Source organism: Eschrichtius robustus, chromosome 12 (genome assembly GCF_028021215.1).
Source record: "Eschrichtius robustus isolate mEscRob2 chromosome 12, mEscRob2.pri, whole genome shotgun sequence".
NCBI lineage: Eukaryota > Metazoa > Chordata > Mammalia > Artiodactyla > Eschrichtiidae > Eschrichtius > Eschrichtius robustus.
Window position 1 is genome coordinate 13,112,867 of NC_090835.1, and position 21,978 is coordinate 13,134,844.

General features: G+C 38.3%; 1 protein-coding gene across 12 annotated transcripts in view; it reads right to left on the minus strand.

Moving 5' to 3' along the window:
- CNTN4 (contactin 4) overlaps nt 1–21,978 on the minus strand; it is a 956,080-nt gene that overhangs the window by 30,184 nt on the left and 903,918 nt on the right. For all 12 annotated transcript variants that reach the window (XM_068558505.1, XM_068558506.1, XM_068558508.1 and 9 more), the window contains one exon: nt 444–619. In XM_068558505.1, coding sequence (XP_068414606.1) covers nt 444–619 — 176 coding nt within the window. The remainder of the gene's footprint in view (nt 1–443; nt 620–21,978) is intronic.

Below are 21,978 nucleotides of genomic sequence, written 5' to 3' on the forward strand. Positions count from 1 at the left end.
GCCAAAGGGTGTTTAATCAGCAGCCTAAAAGCATCTGAGTAAACTGTCCTTAAGCTATATTCTTCATCAGGTTCAATGGCATATGGTACAGTATGGGGCAGAGGACTTGGGATTTGAAGTTTGAAGCTGATTTCTGCCATTTAGTAGCAGTGAGGGCCAGGGAAGCCATATATCTCCCATTAGCCTCAGTTTTCTCATTCATACACAGTAATGAATAACTAACCTATAGGGTTAAGGATTATGAGGATGAGAAAAGCCGTGGCCTATAGGTGGCTCAATGAGCAGGGCTGCATTCATCACGCAAAAAGGAGCAGATACTAACCAAGAGATTTTGGAAATAAGGTGTTTGAACAAAAGTTAGTCTAAACAACTCGTTTGAGTCAGTTTTGAGACGTTTAGTTGCTGACTGCATTTCCTGTGGATAGTATGGTATTAATACTTACCCCTCCGACTCTTTCAAAGTGGTCCCCGTCTTTGTCAAAGTCTATCAGGTGTCCATTAAATGACCAAGTAAACACGATGTTTAGCGAGTGATCGTGGGTTACCTGGCACGGCAGAACGATACTTTCTCCAACAGTGACATCCATACTGGAAGGGGGTACCATTACCCTTGTTGGATCTGGAGAGTGAAAACAAAACAACAAAGCCTGTGAGCTGGTGTGGAAATAAAACGTAGAATCCAAGTGCAGGATGAAATACTAAGGAGTTTTGCTTTATTTTGTCTTAGTCTGTGCCCGGCAAACCTTAGTCATCTGGGAAGCTCAGAGTCGGGCCAAGAGGTCATTTTTAATATGAAAAGATGAAAACATTTATTATGTGAGCCTTCACAGAGCAGCAGAACTCAGCTGGGGAGCCCTGGGGTTAGCTCTCTTAAGACACTTATGGATGGGCCTACTTCTGGCAGACTGCTCTGAAATTATCTCTTCAAAAAGGTTTTTAGATCTCCCCAGTTTCACTAGAAAGCAATACTGCAGCTGAGTGCAAACAGGAAAATCCATGTTAATTTGAAGTTTGTTGGGTTTTTTTTCTATTATAAAAGTGACACATGTTTAGTATAGGGAATTTAGAAAATTCAGGGAATTTGAAAGAAGGGACCAAAACAAAACAAAACAAAATCCTACTTAGTTTCTTACTATCCAGATAAAACCCCTATTTTCACTTTAGTATAATTTCCTCCTGTCTTTTGGATTCATAGTTTTTCAGTTGTCTTGTTTTGCATTATTGTAAACATGCTACTCATGTGATTTTCCTTTTTTCTCTACTTAATATAGGCTTATACCTTTATCCACATATTTTTATAATCTGCATAATATGCTGTTAATAGTTTCAATCATTTTGAAACTAGTAAACAGTTTAGCAAATTTTATTATAATTATAATGCTGTAATGAACATCACTGACAAAATGATATGTATATATAACTTACTGAACAATAGTTGATTTACAATGTTGTGTTAGTTTCTGCTGTACAGCAAAGTGATTCAGTTATACATATATATACATTCTTTTTCAGATTCTTTTCCACTATAGGTTATTACAAGATATAGAATATAGTTCCCTGTGCTATACAGTAGGTCCTTGTTTATTTTATATACAGTAGTGTGTATCTGTTCCTCCCAAACTCCTAATGTAGCACCCGCCTTCCCCTTTGGTAACAATAAGATTGTTTTCTACATCTCTGAGTCTTTCTGCTTTGTAAATAAGTTCATTTGTATCATTTTTTTAGATTCCCCATATCAATGATATAATAATATTTGTCTTTCTCTGTCTGACTTTACTCATATATTACTTCTTTAAAATACGGACTACTAATTCATTTTTAAATTCACCCTTTACATTACAGTTTTAATTGGGAACAGAAAGGACTTGCTTAGCCAAGATAGTTTATAAACTCTAAAAGTACATTCACACATAGGTAGTCTCTTATTTTTCACTGAAATAGGCTTTCATAAATGGTGTCAGAGAATAAAATGGTGAAAAACAATTTGAGTTAAATAAAAAGGTCATATAAGAGCCTAAAGAATGAAATTATGAATTCAGCCATATTCCAGAAATTTCTCTGTACTAAACCAAGTCAAACAAAACCAACCAAACAATCTATAATAAAGAAGACAAATCAAAAGCAAACAAAAACAATATAAGAACAATGGTTAATCCCGTTCAACATTCACAGGATTGTGTTTCACACACTGTGTGGCACACAAACATTTATTGAATGTAGCTCTTAGATTAAAATCTCAGCTGAGAATTTTGTAATGGAGTCTCATAGAAGACTTTTGATTGGTCTTTTTTTCCAACAACCCACCCACTAAAATTTCCTCTTTAAAGAGAGTATTTAAAACAGTTTTTCTACCCTTTTATCCAATTGTGGAAAGCAAACATCTCAGGTCATTAAAAAAGGAAAGTCTGTGTCCATAAATAGATTATAATCTAGTGGAGGGATATACTTTGCTGTTTTCTGAAAGCAGGTAAAGCTCACGATGAGAGGACTGGTGCGCTTTTAGTCACTGCTGAACGAATGATGTCCATGAAATGAGAAGTGAAAAACAGGTACTTCTAGCTAAGAGGTAATGGGAGACAAAACTGTTTGTTTCAAAACCTGAGGCATTTTGCAAGTCACATAATCAAAATATACTCCATTGATTAACTGACCCACAGGAAAAGATACAGATTGAGATTTTTTTAAATGAGCGAAGGAGTTGAGAGCAAATCGCCTTAGAATAATGCTAAGCAGAAAATCTAGGAATAGCTCCATTTGACTTAACATGTCATTTATCATTTTTTAATTTAAATTTTCACCTATAAAATGAAGATTGGAACATATAATTCCTGGACAAAGTGATATGTGTCTATGGTTTGTATTTGGCAAGATGTCACCTTATTCTATTTTAAATAGCTGTCCACTGATTTCACAATTTAGATTTTCATTTTAATGTACCTTCATTCATTTGTTGATCTATCTGCCAAGCACTCATTAGGTGTTATAAGGATAACAGTGCCCTAGTACCAAGAAAGATATAAAAAACTTATTTGTAAAAACTAATTGAGCCCCTCACATTCTAGATACCATGTTACATGCTTGACAAGGATTGTTTCATTTATTCTCAACAAATATGTAGTATTATCAGCTCTATTTAACAGATGAGGGAAACTGATACCTAAGGGTGGTTGAGGAATTATCTATTGTGCTAAGCTGACTCCCTTCATTTAGCTGAAAACATGATATCCATTCACAAATCATCCATGCAACAAGGCTAAGGGCATAATATAGCAATTTGCACTCTTGATTATGTGTAGTCAGCTGAGGATATGTAAATGCAGAAGAAATTCAAAGAAGGCCATGGGGTGAAGATGGCTTCAGAGGGCTTCACTGCAAGAGTAATCAAGTTACTGCCTTAGACAGGTAAAAAGCAGTGATGACTTTATGCCTAAAATGCTGGCTCTAGCTATAAGCTTACACATCACACTGATGAGTGCAGAGTCAAATGTCCAGGTTCAAGTCCTTAAAAATGTCTTGCAGTTGGCACCTACCTTAAAGCCTAGAGTCATATACAATTCTGGCTGACATTTTTAATTGACATTTGTTTCCTAAAGAAATGTTCATCCCTTTATGCACATGTAGCTATCTGGGACAGATTTTATTACTGGTGAACTCAGTTGCCTGTTAACCAAGGACCAGAGAAGTGCTCTAAATCAAGGATTATGCTGGTACAGTTGCTGTGCTGACAGCTGCTAATTCATTACCTTAGCACTTGTCACCAATTCACATTTTGAGCCCTGAAGTACCAAGAATCAATGCAAAGGAAGTCAAGCACTGTACACACACCAGAGAGGTCTCCTTGGGACTAGAGAAGATTAAACTAAAGAGGTTCAAAACCTCATTAGCTACTTGGTTTTCTCAAATTGTATGCTTGTTCAGTACTCCTGTTTTCTGTGTTATGAATTCTGATGCTTTTTACTTGATGAATTTCTTGAAATTTGAATACAAACACTGTACACAAATAAACAGATGGCTTCTTCAAAACAAAACTGTCTCCCCTCCTTTGGTTTTAATTCATCAAGATCAGGAAGAACTTATATTTACGACTTCTGGTCTGAAGAGTCACTCCAGCTATTGTTCTGTGCACAGAACTCTCAAAGGCAATTAGAACTCAAGACGTGAATTGATGTCTGGGTTTGGATGTTATTAAATAGCAACAATAAATAGGACCAACAACACTCCTAAACTTTCTAGCTTGTGGTTGGCTCATCCCATGGAGAATGATAAATTCAGAACTCCAGAAGACTGATGCTCCAAAAAAAAAAAAAAAAAAAAAAATATATATATATATATATATATACATACATACATACATATATATATATATATATATATATATATATATATATATATATATATATATATATTTACCAAGCGCTTAACCCTCCTAGAGTAAAAAAAATTCTTTTATGCTTTATAGTGTTTTCTATAATATAGAGAGGTCAGAAAGTAAACTATGCTTTGTTCTAAAGGTCAAAACAACCATGGAAGGTAGATTTAATTATTAACCACTCTGTTAATGATTAGGTCAACACTTAGATGCATAATTTCTTACACTAACAATGAAATATCAGAAAGGGAATGTAAAAAACAATACCTTTTAAAATCGTACCAAAAAAATGCCTAAGAATAAACCTGACCAAGGAGGTGAAAGACATATGCTGAGAACTATAAAACATTAATGAAGGAAATTAAAAAGGATTCAAAGAAATGGAAAGATATCCCATGCTTTTGGATTGGAAGAATTAATTTTGTTAAAATGGCAATACTACCCAAAGCAATCTACAGATTTATTGTGATCCCTATCAAATTACCCATGACATTCTGCACAGAACTAGAAAAAGTAGTCCAAAAATATATATGGAACCATAAAAGGCCCAGAATTGCCAAAGCAATCCTGAGGAAAAAAATAAAGCAGGAGGCATAACTCTCTCAGACTTCAGATAATACTACAAAGCTACAGTAATCAAAACAGTGTGGTATTGGTATAAAAACAGACATATAGATCAATGGAACAGAATAGAGAGCCCAGAAATAAACCCACACACCTACGGTCAATTAATCTTCGACAAAGGAGGCAAGACTATAAAATGGGAAAAAGACAGTCTCTTCCGCAAGTGGTGCTGGAAGAGTTGAACAACTGCATGTAAATCAATGACGTTAGAACACACCCTCACACCACGCACAAAAAGAAACTCAAAATGGCTTAAAGACTTAAACATAAGACATGACGCCATAAAACTCCTAGAAGAGAGCATAGGCAAAACATTCTCTGACATAAATTGTACCAACGTTTTCTTAGGTCAGTCTCCCAAGGCAATAGAAACAAAAACAAAAATAAACAAATGGGACCTAGTCAAACTTATAAGCTTTTGCACAGCAAAGGAAACCATAAAAAACAAAACAAAGCAAAAAACAAAAAAAGCCCACAAAAAATGAAAAATCCTACAGAATGGAAGAAAATATTTGCAAATGATGTGACCGACAAGGGCTTAATCTCCAAAATATACAAATAGCTCAACAACAGAAAAACAAACAACCTGATTGAAAAATGGGCAGAAGACCTTAACAGACATTTCTCCAAAGAAGACGTACAGATGGCCAGAGGCACATGAAAAGATGCTCAGCATCACTAATTATTAGAGAAATGCAAATCAAAACTACAATGAGGTATCACCTCACACCAGTCAGAATGGCCATCATTAAAAAATCTACAAATAACAAATGCTGGAGAGGGTGTGGAGAAAAGGGAACTCTCCTACATTGTTGGTGGGAATGTAAGTTGACTACACTACACTCTCACTACAGAGAGCAGTATGCAGGTTCCTCGGGAAACTAAAAATAGAAATACCATATGATCCAACAATCTTACTCCTGGGCATATGCATAGACAAAACTATAATTCAGAAAGATACATGCACCCCTATATTCATAGCAGCACGATTTCCACTCCATCGACATGAGTGGATAAAGAAGGTGCGGTGTATATAACATACTAAGTGAAGTAAGTCAGAAACAGAAAGACAAATACCACATGATATCACTTATATGTGGAATCTAAAATATGGCACAAATGGACCTATCTACAAAACAGAAACAGAATCACAGACATAGAGAACAGACTTGTGGTTGCCAAGGGGCAGCGGGGAGGGAGAGGGATGGAGTGGGAGTTTGGGGGTGGTAGATGCAAACTATTACAGTTAGAATGGATAAACAACAAGGTCCTACTGTATAGCACAGGACCGTATAACTAATCTCCTGGGATAAACCATAATGGAAAGGAATATTAAAAAATGTATATATGTGTATAACTGAGTCACTTTGCTGTACAGCAGAGACTGGCACAACATTTTAAATCAACTATACTTCAATAAAAAAAATGTAAAAAAAACCTCACATACATTTAAAGCATGTAATAAAAATGTGGACTCTAACATCTTAATGTTTTTTCTAATCTCTTAAATTTAGAGGTTTTTTTTTTTTTAAAGAAAATTATCTCTCACATTGAAGAAACACTTTGTGTTCACTGTACTTTCTTTTCCTATTAATTTTAGCTAAAATTTAATGTTTAATTTTCATTTTTGTGTTTTCTGCTTTGCTCAAATTGCTTAAGGAGAACATGTATACTTTTATAAAAACAATTATTTTTCTTAAAAGAAACCTGACTGCACATATTCCAAGATGTTAACATTGATCAATTCTGAGGAGCATGAAAAAAAAACAACAATTAGATACATAAATTATAACATATTACTCAAGTCATATTATATTCTGACTTTCACTGTTGGAAGAAAAGCTTTCTGATTTCAGGCTTTTATTGTCTGTAAAAACAAGTGCCTGTAGTTTATGGGATAAGAATTCCATTTTGATGTTGCTTGCCTTTTATTACACCAACCCTTCCATTTCAATTTATGATTTCTTTACCTTTCCCTCACAGTGCCAAGATATTCACTTAGCGCCTATCAAGAAAAGTGTTTAAAATGTGTGTTTTAGTCATCTTCATTCATGGGAGGTATACATCTCCTTTTGTTAGTGAATTTCTTAACTGTAATGGTTTTGATGATGCCTTGCAGTCAGGTTGTGTCTTCTTTTTTATACTAAATTTTGCAGGGAAACTTTAAAAAATGGGATCCTTCAAAAACAAGAGTTAGTGAAAGAGCTGACAGTCAACTCACCTCAAGTGACACTAAAGGGGATTGGATAGAGAACTATTTTTAATAGTCGTTAAAGGCCACAACAAAGACAGTTGATTAATGATCACAATCAACCTGGAGGGAGAATCTCTAGGGATGAATTTAAGCTCTCTCTGGTTGGTCATATTTTTTTCAGTAAAAACAAAACCAGTGCTGGATGTACTGTTTTTCATCGATTTTGCATAAAACACATATAAAAAAGGGATACCCTGAACATGAGATGAGACTTAAAATTCCCAGTGATTTCAAGCTGGACCAATTCTTTATTTTAGTATGAGATCTAGTAGGGGTAAAGCAAAAAGCTACACTTATAAAATCAACTACATAGGTTCAGGCTGGGGGAAAAACTGGGTTGGCAGTTCACATGGAAAAGACTTGAGCATTTCAGTCTCAACATGGTCCATGTCGCTGCCAAAGAAAGCTAATGCAATCTTTGGCTGCATCTAAGAGCATGTGGTGTTCCATCTTAGAGAGGTAAAAATCCCATTATATTCTTCATTAACGAGACCACAGCTTACTAGGAACATCCTTTGGATTCACTGACAGATTAGTCCACCTAGGTTAGTGAAGGAGCTAATAAATCTATAACAGTTAAAATAAATGAAAATGTTTGACAGGAGTAAGAGAAATGAGAGGAGACATGAGACTGGTCTGCAAATATGTGAAGGGTTTATAGGCAGAAGATGAATCGAGCTCATTTTGTGTCGTCCCAAAGTAGAAAGCAACAGTAGCTACAAAGAGGCACAGTCTGGCTCTACATGAAAGAGAACTTTCCAAATAATCGGATCTTATCAACAGGAAGATGGGCTGCCTCAGGAAAACATGCATCACCATTTCTAGAAGTATTCAAGTGGAGGTGGCCTCCGTCAGAGAGGGTGTGTCAGGAGATACTGAAAGCCAGCCAGGGTAGATGAAGCCTATTATTTCTCCGAAGAGTGTATGAATCCAAACCACTTTCCCAATGCTTTCCTGACCACTCTCCTGACAGGTGATCCTTTCCTTGTGTAAAGCTCGTCAGCAGTAACTGTTCTATTTCTTCAACATTAAGCTTGAGCACTGTTGTGGAATATCACTGACATATATCCCGTTTCTCCCTTGTAATCACTTTCCTGGGGGTGGGGGACCACATCTTACACTTTTATAAATCCCCCGTGCCTAGCTCTGTCCCTACTCATGAGAGTCGGTTAAAGATTAATTGGGTGATTACCCATGAATGGTAGTGTTGGTGACTAACCAAAGTAGGGACTTGAACCTTGACATGATGTAGATTGGGAAGCCGTTGTGCTGTATTTCTTATTACTTATCCTGACTTGAATTGACTACTGAACAGAAAAAAGCAGCTACCTAAGGGCTCAATCACTGTGCAAACTCTGACCCTTTGTCTGTGCTCATTGCTGATTTTTGCCTCCAAGGCCACATTTAGAATTTTTTCTTGCTTTTAGAAAATAATTCATTTGAAAAGTAATTTATTTAAAACATAAGTTATTTTGAAATAATTTCAAACTTATAGAAAAGTAGCCAGAAAAGTACAACGAACTCTTTCACCTTCACACGGACCCCTCCACTGTTAATATTTTATTGCATTTGCTTATTTCCTGTGTTTTCTTATGTATAATAAAGATATGTAATATATATATGGTATTATCTATAATTTATATTTACCTATTATCATTAGTCTTTTTCTGAACCTTTTGAGAGCAACTACAGACATGCTATCTAATGGGTAGACACACTACCCTTAAACATTCCAGTGTGTATTTCCCCAAACAAGAACACTTTCCTAATAACCAGCACAAAATCCTCCGAGTAAGGAAATCAACCCTGGCACATCACCACTAGGCAATTCAGGTCTCATTCAAAATTTGCTAACTTTCTCAGTAATGTCTCTTTATCTTTTGGTCCAGGACCTTATCCAGGAATAAATGTTGCAATTAATTGTCATGCTTCTTTAGACTCCTTCAAGTTAGAACATTTCTTCAGTCTTTCCCTATCTTTCAAATCCTTGACAGCTTTAGAGAGAATAGACCTTACATCTTGTAGGATGACTCTCAACCTGGATTCATCGGATGTTTCCTCATGACCTGATTTAGGTCTGTACTCTCAGCAGGAACAACACTGAAACGCTGTGTGGTACCTTCAAAGTGTGTCGAATCAGGAGCTGTGTGATGTGACGTGAACTCATCTCAACACTGACCAATGACCATGTTAACTCTAATCACGGGTCATGCTGGCGTATGCCTGGCTTCTCTCCTTTGTATTTAGCATTTTCCCCCTTGCAACTGATTAGCACTTTGTGGGGAGGTATTCCAAAATTACACCAATATTCTGATGCTCATCAAACCTCCACCTACCAGCCTTAGGATCCATTGAAGACTCCTGCCTGAAGCAACCACCTCTCCGATGTTGCAAAATGGCAAATCTCTATCATTTCTTCTACATATACTAGATGACATTCTACTTTAAAACAGAGCTTTCCTGGGACTTCCCTGGCGGTCCTGGGATTAGGACTCTGCACTTCCACTGCAGGGGGCATGGGTTCGATCCCTGGTCAGGGAACTAAGATCCTACATGCCGCGCAGCATGGCCAAGAAAAACTAAAAGAAAAAAGAAAAAAAAGCTTTCCTCTCTCATTCATTCATTCATTCATGAACTTATTCATTCATTCTTGGCTTCCTATTTTATTCAATGAATTGTAATACATTACTATTGTTATTTATTTCGATGTTCAAATTGTCCCCATTTTGGCCAGTGGCAGTACTTTTGAGCTGGTTCTTGTGCCCTTGGGACATTTTGTTATCATTTGTTAAGTGTTTCCTTACTTTCTGGTGCAGTAAGATGTTCCAGGCTCATCTTATATGTTGCTATAGCCATAGAATCAGGTCAGCAATTTCCCCCAGAGAGGACTGGTTCTTTTTAGTGGAGGATGGTTTTGAGAAACCAAGATGCAGATACCCCTCTGTTCATTGATTCTGGTCCCTCTCAGCCAAAGGGCTGAGCATGCACATACACACACACACACACACACACACACACACACACACACACACACACACGTGTGTATAATACACATACATATACATCTGTAACTGTCTCTATATTCTATCCCAAAACACTTATTTGCTTAATCAACTTACTTTTTGGTTTGGTATAATCAATCCCCCAACTTTGTCAACTGTCTCCTCTGCCCATCACTGCTGCACCCACGCTCCACTATCCCATGCCCTGGGATTCTGGACACACAGATGCATGCCTCCATATCCCTCTCCAACCCACCTCACCGCCCTGTATCCTCAGCCTGTACTGACTCTTCTTGTGTTGGGAAGAGGAGGGATAATAGGAAGACAAAGGAAAGCAGTGGAAGGCAAGACAGGACTTAGATCGCTTTAGTATTCAAAACATAAAATGTTTAAGTGAATATACCACAGAAAAATAAAATTTAAAAGATGGCTAACTCTAATTCTAGAGCATATGCTATTTAAAAATTAAAGTTTTATGCTACTTCTTAGAAGAATGGATATAGAAAATGTATCACTTTACTAAAATTGGAACACTCTGAGCTCTGCATTTCACACACCTGGGTGAAAATTTAAGTCAATACATTTATAAAAATACCTGAGGCATTACTTAAAATTAATTAAGCTTTTGGAGAATAATTCATTATTAAATAGAATAAAATTTAAACCTAAATTGTCCAACGATAGATGAATGGATAAAGAAGATGTGGTATGTATTTACAATGGTATATTACTCAGCCATAAAGAGGAATGAAATTGGGTCATGTGTAGAGATGTGGATGAACCTATCCACAGCACAGGTCTCTCTTGTTCACTTGCCAGGGCAACACACCAAGGCTAAAGACGCTCCCCGGAATGACATCAAGTCAAGAGATTATCATAGAGTATGTCATACAGAGTGAAGTAAGCCAGAAAGAGAAAAACAAATACCCTATATTAATGCATATATGTGGAATCTACAAAAATGGTACAGATGAACCTATTTGTAGGGTAGGAATAGAGACGTAGATGAAGAGAACAGACATGTGGACACAGCAGGGGGAGGGGAGGGTGGGACAAACTGGGAGATTAGGTTTGACATAAATATACTACTATGTGTAAAATAGATAGCTAGTGGGAACCTGCTGTATAGCACAGGGACCTCAGCTCAGTGCTCTGTGACCACCTAGATGGGTGGGATGGAGGGGTGGGAGGGAGGTCCAAGAGGGAGGGGATATAGGTATACATACAGCTGATTCACTTCATTGTACAGCAGAAACTAACACAACACTGTAAAGCAATTTTACTCCAATAAAAAAAATAAATAATAAACAAACAACAGAGATTTAAGTCCAAAAAAAGGCATTACTTAAAATTAATTAAGCTTGTAGAGAATAATTCATTATTAAATAGAATAAAATTGATTAATATTCTAATTATTCTTCTCTGCTAGGTCACTTGGCTCTACATTTGAGAGCAGCTATCAAAACAAAACAACAGCATAGCTTCCGGTTTGTTTCTTTCTCTGACTTACTTCTTAGAAATTCATTCTGTCAGGGAGTCAGGTAGGAAGCAGGGAAGGATGGGGTAGGTAAGGTTATCCTTGAGAAATCTACACTACTTACTTAAAAGTCCTTTTCAGATTGCTCCATTATTGCTACTTTTGAGACTGTGAATTCTTCTCTTTGTTGTATTTGCCAACTATCTCTTATGGTGGCAGACTTCCTCACTGTCTTTTTTTTTTCCTCTGGTTGTGGCGAGCGGGGACTGCTCTTCGTTGCGGTGCGCAGGCTTCTCATTGTGGTGGCTTCTCTTGTTGCGGAGCACGGGCTCTAGGCGCGCGGGCTCAGTAGTCGTGGTGCACGGGCTTAGTTGCTCCTCAGCATGTGGGATCTTCCCAGACCAGGGCTCGAACCCATGTCCCCTGCATTGGCAGGCACATTCTTAACCACTGCGCCACCAGGGAAGTCCCCCTTCACTAATTTTGGTTTGGAAGTTCATCTTATAAGGGAGTTTTTCCCTCCTCATGAACATTCCTCCCTATGTGTGGTTGTAAAGCCCCGAACAGGTTATGGGAAGGGTTTGCAGTTTACACTCCATGCGGGAGCAAAATATAGGGCATCCCACCTTATATTGTACAGGCCTGGCTCTTGTTTCCTTAAGTGGCCTTGCTGCTCACTCTGGCCATAAATAAATTGCCTTTAAAAGTTCTTAAATCTGAGAATTCCCTCTCCCCTACCCCACCCCTGTTTCCTGGCAGGGAGCCAAGATCCAGGCCCTGACTTTAGGCTTAGGCAGCTTTATCTGCCAAAATACCCTGATGAAATAAAATATATTCAGTGTACAATCATCTAGATAATATCGGGCATCTATGTATTTGGTATTTGTTTCCAAGTCTCCATTTTGGTTATAATTACTACTCTTTTGGAAATCTTTTAGACACTTGATTTCTTTTAGACATTTACTCTTTACTTAGACTTGTTTTGTACTGAGCAGCTAGGCCTGTGAAATGAGAATTTAGAAAATTTTAAGACAAACGGAGGCCAATTCTCTTTGTTTATCTTACCTCTCTTTTTGTTAACACAATTTAAATCTGATTTTGTTGAGTGAAGAAGTGAAGGGCACCAGTTGAAAAAAAAACCAATGATTTTATCTTGGCTGAAGACAAGGAAACTTTCCCATTTTTGGTGGTGGAAAAACCACAGTAACGGCATAGGGCACTTCAATGAGTCAAGGTTTTTAAGCAATCCATGCCAAGAAGCACTGCCACGTAGTATTGTGACCTGGTTTTTTGAACAACTTGTGCACCTTGACAAACAACATTGGAAGAAAACATAAGGCAAATTCTGGCCCCAGTCGGATTGAGCAGAAACTGGAGCCTTCTGTAAAGCAATTTACAAATCACCTCTGAGCAGAATGCTTACGGATCTATTTTCAAGGACTAGGGAAAAAACACAAAGCAGAGCTGTTTAATAAGCCTGACTGCCACAAATGGAAACTGCTACACACGAGTCAATTGAGGGTGGCCAGGTATAGGTACTTGGGAAACAAGCAGTCAAATGATAATCAAAGGTATTAGATTTGCCTGGTCAAAATGTGTAGTGTAAAGCACCTACTTAATTATGCAGACTGCTCTCATGCCACCCGGTTGCCTTTCAGGCTTCCAAGTCAGTTACAACTATTAATAATGACTTTTTGTTTTGTCTTGTTTTGTTTTAAATAAGCAAATTATCATTTGTCTTAAAATCATTCATGGTCATCTTGTTTGCTCTTTTTTTACCTGCCACCAGGGCAAGCCAACCTCCTGGGTTTGGATTTGTGCCATGTTTTAGAAGCAAGATTCTCAGTTGGGATGTCTTTCTAAATGGAAAGAATTGTCTGCAGGTGCGCAAGTGTCCACTATGAATAAGAATATTCTGCAAACTAGAAGCCATAACAGAGGTAGAGTAGGATATGCTAAATTTGCCCTCTCATATTTTCTTTGTGAAGCTTTCTTTAAGATTTAAAAGGAATGATCTAAACAGACTATTAGAAAAGACTATTCTCATTGACAAATTAAATAAATTGCATCTTCAAGTCAAGATATAATTAAAATTACTCTATGACATTTTGGGGACCGTGACTGAAGACGAAAAAGAATGATAAATGGGAGTTACAGGTATCTTTTAACCCTGGAGAAACATTTTCATTATATAATAATTAGAAGTTTTCTTTTTGAGATGGACGGATTATAGGCCTGTTGTTTTGCAGCTACTACACGTGAGTAACTCTCCCTTAAGAGCCACTGGGCAAAAAGTTACAAAGAAATCCCATTAGTGTCAGTAAAATAAAGTAAATCCCATCGCATGCCATGCATAAGAATGGCGTAATGAGTCTTTGCTGATTAAAGGAATATATTATTGTATTTCATGGGCATCTGGCTGTATCTACCGATACAAGGTAAGAGAATATTTACCTAAACTACAAAAGAAGTGAAACGTACATCCTGAGGCAAGGGCGATGACTTCCACAGACAATGCATTCCATTGTCATTATATGCAAAATAACAACTCGTGCCCCATTCTTGCAGTTTGCTACACGGGGAAGAATTAGGATCTGGTCAGTAGGTGGTGCCGAAACCACAGCAGAAGGAAAAAGCATTGCGTCTTTCCGTTTATCTGGCTCCTGTCAGCAATTTTCTACGTGTTTTCAAATTCCTCCATTTAAGGACTCTGCATCTTGGAAAAGAGGCAATAATTCTCATACTCTAAAGTGGTATTTCTTCATTTGCCTACCGATGTGAGAGAAGGTCACCGAGGAGTATATGATGCTTAAAAAAGAAGGTATGAAAAAAAAAAAAAAAAAAAGAAGGTATGACTATCTTTGCCCACATGACTAGGCCCGCCCCCTACGTGGTGCAGGAAGGATTGATGTATAAAGCTTTCTGCACAACAGAATCAAACAAGCCCACCCACCCTAGCACCTGGGCCACTATTGACTAGCTTGTTTGGAGGCTTGTCCATAATTCTAAGTGAACTTTTTCCTGAAACCCTTCAGGATGGACAACTATTAATAGCTCCCAGGTCCCTGCAACTGCTGAGATCTCCTGTGTGCACGGCAGGCAAGACGCCCTGAGTTGAGCTAACTAACAGGTTCCTCTCCCTGTTGCACTGCCTGCTTCAGAGTGTGATCTGTATACACATTCAATGAAATTTAAAGGAAGAAGAGGGAAAATGAGGAGAGGCCTCAGTGAAGATTTCGTTACTGATCTTCACTGGAGGAGAAACAGGCAACTAGCTGGGAAACACACTCCTGTCGGGAAGAACTCGTTTCTGGGGTAGATTCTGAGGGTCATTGCACATTTAGTTCCATCTTCCACACCAGAGACAGGGAAACTTTTCTTTCTATTGAGAGTTCTGACCCAAAGAGGGAAAAAAAATCAGTTGAGGGTCAGCGAAGTAGAAAGCAACTTAATTTAGTTTATTTTCAGAGAGATGTTTACAACTTTTCATGCCTTTTCAACTAGGTACAGGGAACATGAAACTCTAAAGGTACATCAAATAATTTAAAACTTACATCTAATATCTATAAAGGATAGTGGAGATGAGGGAGAATGGGAAGGCAGGGAGATGGAGAAAAGATGAAAATACAGAGAAACAGCAAGAGAGACAGAGGTAGAGAGTGGCAGAGTCGCCTTCTCCACGAACACCGAAGAAACTCCGTGCTGAATAAAGGACACAGACACCAAGAGGAAGGCATGCAGAGGCAAAAGAAGTTTTGGAAAGTGAAATAGCAGTCTTTTGTGGAGCAACATACATTCCATCCTTTGGTTTTTAGGCTATCAACAGAGAAAACCTTTGTTGGGAAAGATGCAGCTTTGTAAATTTAGTCATTTACAGATAAGTTCTGGAGGGGAGCAAAATCTGCTATCCCGAAATGTGCCTCTTTGGCATGAAGATTAATTTAGGCTAATTCTTTTTAAGAAACAGAAGACTCACAAAGTCTTTTTTTTTTGGCTGCACTGTACAGCATGTGGGATCTTAGTTCCCTGACCAGGGATCGAACCCACGCCCCCTGCACAGGAAGTGTGGAGTCTTAACCAATGGACCACCAGGGAAGTCCCAGAAAATCTTTCTTTTTACCTCCCCCTTAGCTGCCTAAAGAATTTAGATAGAGCGCCTGTTTCCAGAATAGGGCCATCACCAGAAATATCTGCCAAGAATACGGGCTAGGTGTGGTAGGGGAAACTCGGCAGGGCCTAGAGATCAGAGCCGCTCTGGGTCCCGGTGTCTCTGCCTGGCCCAGCAAACATCTGTGTCCCAAACATTTGCTTTTCCGTTTCCAGGTCCCTTGCCTTCCTCCTCTTTGAGTCCCAAACCAGTACCCCCAACATCCTCTTTTGTTCTTACCTAAAGATGGTATTTAAAGTGAGGGTTTTGGCCATTTGGGGGAGTTATTCAGTTTTCCTGGGTATCTCCCATGTATACCTATGGTTAAACTTTTGTTTGATTTTTCTCCTGTTAATCTGTCTCATGTCAATTTAATTCCTAGACCAGCTGGAAGAACCTAAAAGTGTAGAGGAAAATGTCTTCCTTCCTGAAAGTCGCATCTTGCTACTTGCACCTAAAGTGTGCTTGGAATTTAAGTCAGAGTTCTAGTTTGACCCAAGTCCCACATTTTCTACATATTCATTGACTGTCCTCTACAATGACAACTGGGCTTTGCCGTGATGATTACATGAAGCACTGCAGTGTTAATACCATCTAAATATACTGAGTCATGATCAGCATTAAAAATTGGTGAGATATTTTAGAAAGGGATTTATTAAGGGCAAAAAGAGAAATTGTTTTCTGGTTAGGTCTTGTTTAACTGAAAAAAAAAAATTAACTACTTCCTCATTCCAGAAACATGTTAATTACTTGAATTAAAACCAACAAACAAACCCCCTAAAAGTATATGTGTGTGTGCATGCGTTCAAATGTCCATTCTTCAAATCCTTTTAGACTTTACAGGAACTGTACTCATTTCCTATCCATTAGAATCTAACAGCTCCTTTCTGGTAGGGAAGATAGTATGGCAAGACCCCAGTACAGGTTATAACAAATACAAACACATTATTTGTATGACTCATGCCAAGTCCCAAGGGTGTCTCTCTGGGCTGTGGTGCAAAAGAGTGAACAGAGTTTTGCAAATTGCTGCAGCATCAAATAGACCAAAACTCACAGCGAGGTAAATAAGAAAAATCAATTCATTCATTCATCTAAGCGAGTAAGATATATAAAGCACATGGCCCTTTACATTTGGAGATCATTCTACAGTTTACAAAACAGTTTCTCACCCATTTCCACAGCTCTCTTGAACCTTAACTTAGACTCCACTGGGAGTTATTTCTGTATTAGGTAGAAAAGCAAACAAGCTCAGAGAGATCGTCTTGCATTTGGCCACTATACCAGGATACACTACTTTGCTTAACTCCAGAGAGGATCATTTCTGCAATGTTACCTTGTGCAATACAGCAGCCAACAGGATGCCCTGCCATTTCTTCCCAGTCTGGAAGCTCCCAAACAATGTTGGAGGACCGGAATCAAGCTGGATGCTCATTTCACTGCAAATACGCCCAATCCCAGAGCTTGCCTCGGAAATGGCACCTGGGAGTTATTTCTCATGGAGTAAAATACCTTCTTTGAGTGATTCTTTGATGTTGACATAGGTTTGGCTAAAAATGTCAGCATGATAAAATGTATAAAACACTTTATTTAGTGCCTTAAAAATCTCATTTCCAGGTTTGGCCATACATCAGTGATTAGGTATGTAACCATCAAGAAGTCATTTGACATCTGAGCTGTAGTTTTCTCATCTGTAATTTCGAAGTGATGGTATTTGGCATCCCAGGTTGACTATGAAATTCAAACTGGGTTAATGGATTTTCACATGCTTCATAAACCATAAAGTTCTACCTGAGTGTGAGATACTATTATTACCATTACTATTGATGACGATGATTTGCTTGGGAAATAAAGGAAAAGGAGAGACCTATTTTGAGGATAAAAAGAGGGTGACATTCTAAGGGAAAGAGCGCACTGTTGTAAGTCATAGTTCTGACACAGCTGCTGGCTGCTTAATAAAAGCCAGTGAAGATGACAAAGTAATTTCTGGTTCAAGCATGAATGCTCAAGTACAGGCGGTTATGTTCGATTGCCAGATGCTTCAAGCTAGCAGGCTAAATCCAAAGACACCAAAGACACTTCATGCAACAACAATATCCTGGCCTCTCAAGTCAGAGCACTGCATAAATGCACATCCCAAAAGGAAAGGATGTCACTGGAAAATTACCCGGGAGGAAGAGCAATCGTGAAACTGATGAGAAAGATGGCAAATTCCACAAGAATCATTAAACTACTGGTTAGAAAAGGAAGTAAAACATGAATAGGGAGGGACTCTCCTGGTTGTCCAGTGGTAAAGAATCCGCCTTCCAATGCAGGGGATGCGGGTTCGATCCGTGGTCGGGGAACTAGGTTCCCACATGCCGCAGGGCAACTAAGCCCGTGCGCCACAACTACTGAGCTCGTGTGCCTCAACTAGAGGGCCCGTGTGCCACGAACTACAGAGCCCACGTGCTCTGGAGCCCGCTCCACAACTAGAGAAGAGAAAACCCGCACGCCGCAACGAAAAGCCTGCACACGGCCATGAAAGATCCCATGTGTCGCAACTAAGACCTGACACAGCTAAAATAAAATTTAAAAAAAAAATTAAAAATAAATATTAAAAAAAAAAAACATGAATAGAGAAAATGCAGCATCTATAGAGTTGGGTGATAAAAAAGATAACACTGCTGTTTTCTAATGATGAAGATGACCATCCTTCTCCATGCTGGAAGAGGCTACATTCATTTATGATTTTTGGAACGATTTTTGGAAATGTGCCAACGGAAGATTTAATGTGGGTGATTTAACAGAAATTGTTAAAATGTGTACCTGTATTACTCTAACCATAAGTTAAGACTGTAGTGTATTTATCAAGGTGATAAGTAATGTGTTAATGCAACATTCTCCCTTTTGCTTTGCGGTTATCTGGTGAATAATTTATCTGAGGGGGGAAAAAAAAGAAAACAAGTAGATTTATTACGGTGCCTAGTTCTTGTTGACTGGAATTATCATTTCAGGTTCTTGGTGAAACGGTCATGATCCATGCTGGCCACAGCACCACCCTTGAACACCACCATCATCATCACCACTGCAGCTTACATACATTATGGAATATATTTACATAACGACAAACATTATATTTACCATGTGCCAGGATCTGTGCTAAACACCTGCATTTATGACCTCACTAAAATTTAAGCATTGTGAGGGCAGGGAACATGCCTTTCTTGTTCAGCACAGATACCTTGTATGTAGCATAGTTAATGTCAAAATAGGTGCCCAATAAATATCTGTATCATTTAAATGAATGAATCGCCAGCAGTTAAACCTCACTACTCTATGATGGGTATCATTATTATCATCATTTAATATACAGTGAACTTGAGGCTCTCCTAAAGAGGCTAAATATATTTCCCAAGGACACAGACCTAATTAGAGGGAGAAAATAGGTATTCAACCCCAGGGCTGGTTGACTGGAAAGCCCTATATGTTACTGATTTCCATTCCAATATGACTGCAGCTTACTGCTCACTTTAATTCATCTTGAAAGAGGCGTTTGGGTGGCTGCCAATGTTTAGGTATAAATGAGCTTTGCCTCATTCTTTTTATTCTGATAGAGTGTGACATGATGTGTTGGAACTAGAGGTAGTTGCACGAGTGAAGTCATAAGAAGGAGGAGGAAAGAAAGTGAATCCAACGGAGCCCAGTGTGATGAGATGAGCAAAGGATTCAAGAGAAGAACGGCAAGAATCAGCTCTGGAAAAGCCAGAAAGGAATCATTATGCTTGATTTCAAATGCTCTGAAAGGTAGTAATGTCCTAGTTATTTATGGAAACCAGCTTCATAAATGAAGGCTCAGCTCAAGAGGAGGAAAAATATATGGATATAAAACATTTCCAAGTTAAAAAAAAATCATTGCCACATATTATGTATTGGAAAATTGGACCCCTTGAATGATGGGCAAATTTGTTTACAGATTAAAAATGTGAAGAGTGGAGCCAGACTTCCTGAGTTTTAATTCTAATTCAATCACTTCCTGACTGTGTTGATCCTAGGAAAATTATTTCATTTCTCAGAGCTTCAGTTTCCTCAGATTTAATGGGAATAAGAACATATACCTGCTACTTTGAGGATTAAGTGAGTAAATTAATATAAAGATTTGGAAACTGAGCTTGCCACATAATGTTAGCTATTAGTAAGACTCTAGCAGAAACAAAGATGCCTCCATATTTCATTCTGAGTAAATGCCGAAATCCTTATCATGGCCAACAACACCCTACCTGACCTCAACTGACACTTTTATTGAAGACAGAAATCTGAAGAACCTCTTTCAGGTGTAAAGATAAATACCTGTACCGTGCATATCCAAAATGAAAACTGTTGTGTAGACTCCAGACAAGAAAAGAGGGTGCAGATTCTAGGTAGACAGCTGCACTTACAGACAAGAAGTGGTTAAGAAACTGAGCTGTGGAGTCAGAAATATCTGGATGCAAATTTTATCTCTACCGCTTACTAGGTGACTGATTGTGGGTAGGTCACTTGACTGTAAGTCAGTTAATTTGTTTCCTAACTTTAGTAGTCCTGTGGCTGCGTGTAATAGGACTAAAACATGTTAAGTGTGTGATACAAGCTATCTCTCATCACCATCACCATCTTCATCACTGAGCTTATTTGTGCCTGGGTTCCATGCATTGTAACTGCAAGAACTTTCAGAGAATATCAGCTTCCTCTAACATGCAGAGATTGGGGAGGGGGAGAGCAAAATTTAGTGAGAGGAAAATGTCCCCATAAATCTCCAAAGCAATACAGTGGGTCTCTAAGTTATGACAAAAATCTGCCTCAACTTTACACGGAAGCAAAAGAGAAAACAAACTGACAGCTACTAAAAATGATAACAGATGCTCAAAACAATTTGCTGCTAGTGGAAGTATCATAAGGAAATTATCACTGTGCACAGACATTTCTTTCCCAGAACAGTGTACAAACACCCAGATAAATAGCACAGGTGCTGTTTTGTTCACTTGTCAGGGCAACACACCAAGGCTGAAGACGTTCCCCGGAATGACATCAAGTCAAGAGATTATCATGCTTGTTGTATTCACATTCCAGGACCTCCATTAACTCTCTGGACATCATCAGACACTGTGAAAAATGCTGAAGACAGGACAAAATGACCCTGAGCTGAGAAGATTAATAACCGGTGAATAACTAAACTAGCTCACTGATAGTGTGATATGCTGATTTCTACAGCTATCTTAATGGATTATTTGAGTAATTTATGGGCCATGGCCAAAAATATACTTTATTGGGGGACACAAAAGGTCTGAGCAAAGCCTAGGTGAGTGCCATCTTTAGCTTTTAAATACAGAATCTTTTAAAATCTTTGTTTTCTCCTCTTGTCCTCTATTTCATAATTTTCCAGAGGCCAGAAATCACGCAAGGACTAAGCATCAGCACAAATTCCCAAAGACACCGTAAGATTGCTCACCACACAGGGCCACCCTAAGGCATACTGCTTGACTTTGTACAAGTGATACACGTGGGGAGGTGCGGTACCAAACTTTCGAGGTAATTCCACTCTTCGACAGAAGTCAGTAGAATCAACTAGTCATTAAGAGATCTGGATCCAATCCAGAGATGGACTTACATGATGCTAAACACAGATTTAGAATCCTCATCATGTTAGTGGCTGAGGGTCACACACTCAATCCCTATTTCTTTCACAAGCTCAGTCTAAATCATCATGGCTATACAGATAACCTAAGAACAGTGGCAAGTGGGACTTGAATAAATCAGATAAATTACATAAGTCTTGATTTCACAGGGCTTTCCCTTTCCATGCTATTTGACTATAGAGAGCTGGCCAAAAATAATTTACATACTGGGATGATTTTATGCGAATAGAATAATAAAACAGCAACAAAAAGTAATCACTATGATTATGTGTCAGTTACTGTGCTAGCTTCTCTCCGTAAGTGACCTCATTTCCTCTTCATAATAACTCTATTAGGATTCTGGGACCTCTCTAAAATCTCTTTAAACAGTAGTACAGGGATTGTTTACAAAAGGGCATAAACTGTAAGGATAGAAGAATGGTTGAGGATGTTGGGAAGCCACTGGATGGTCAGC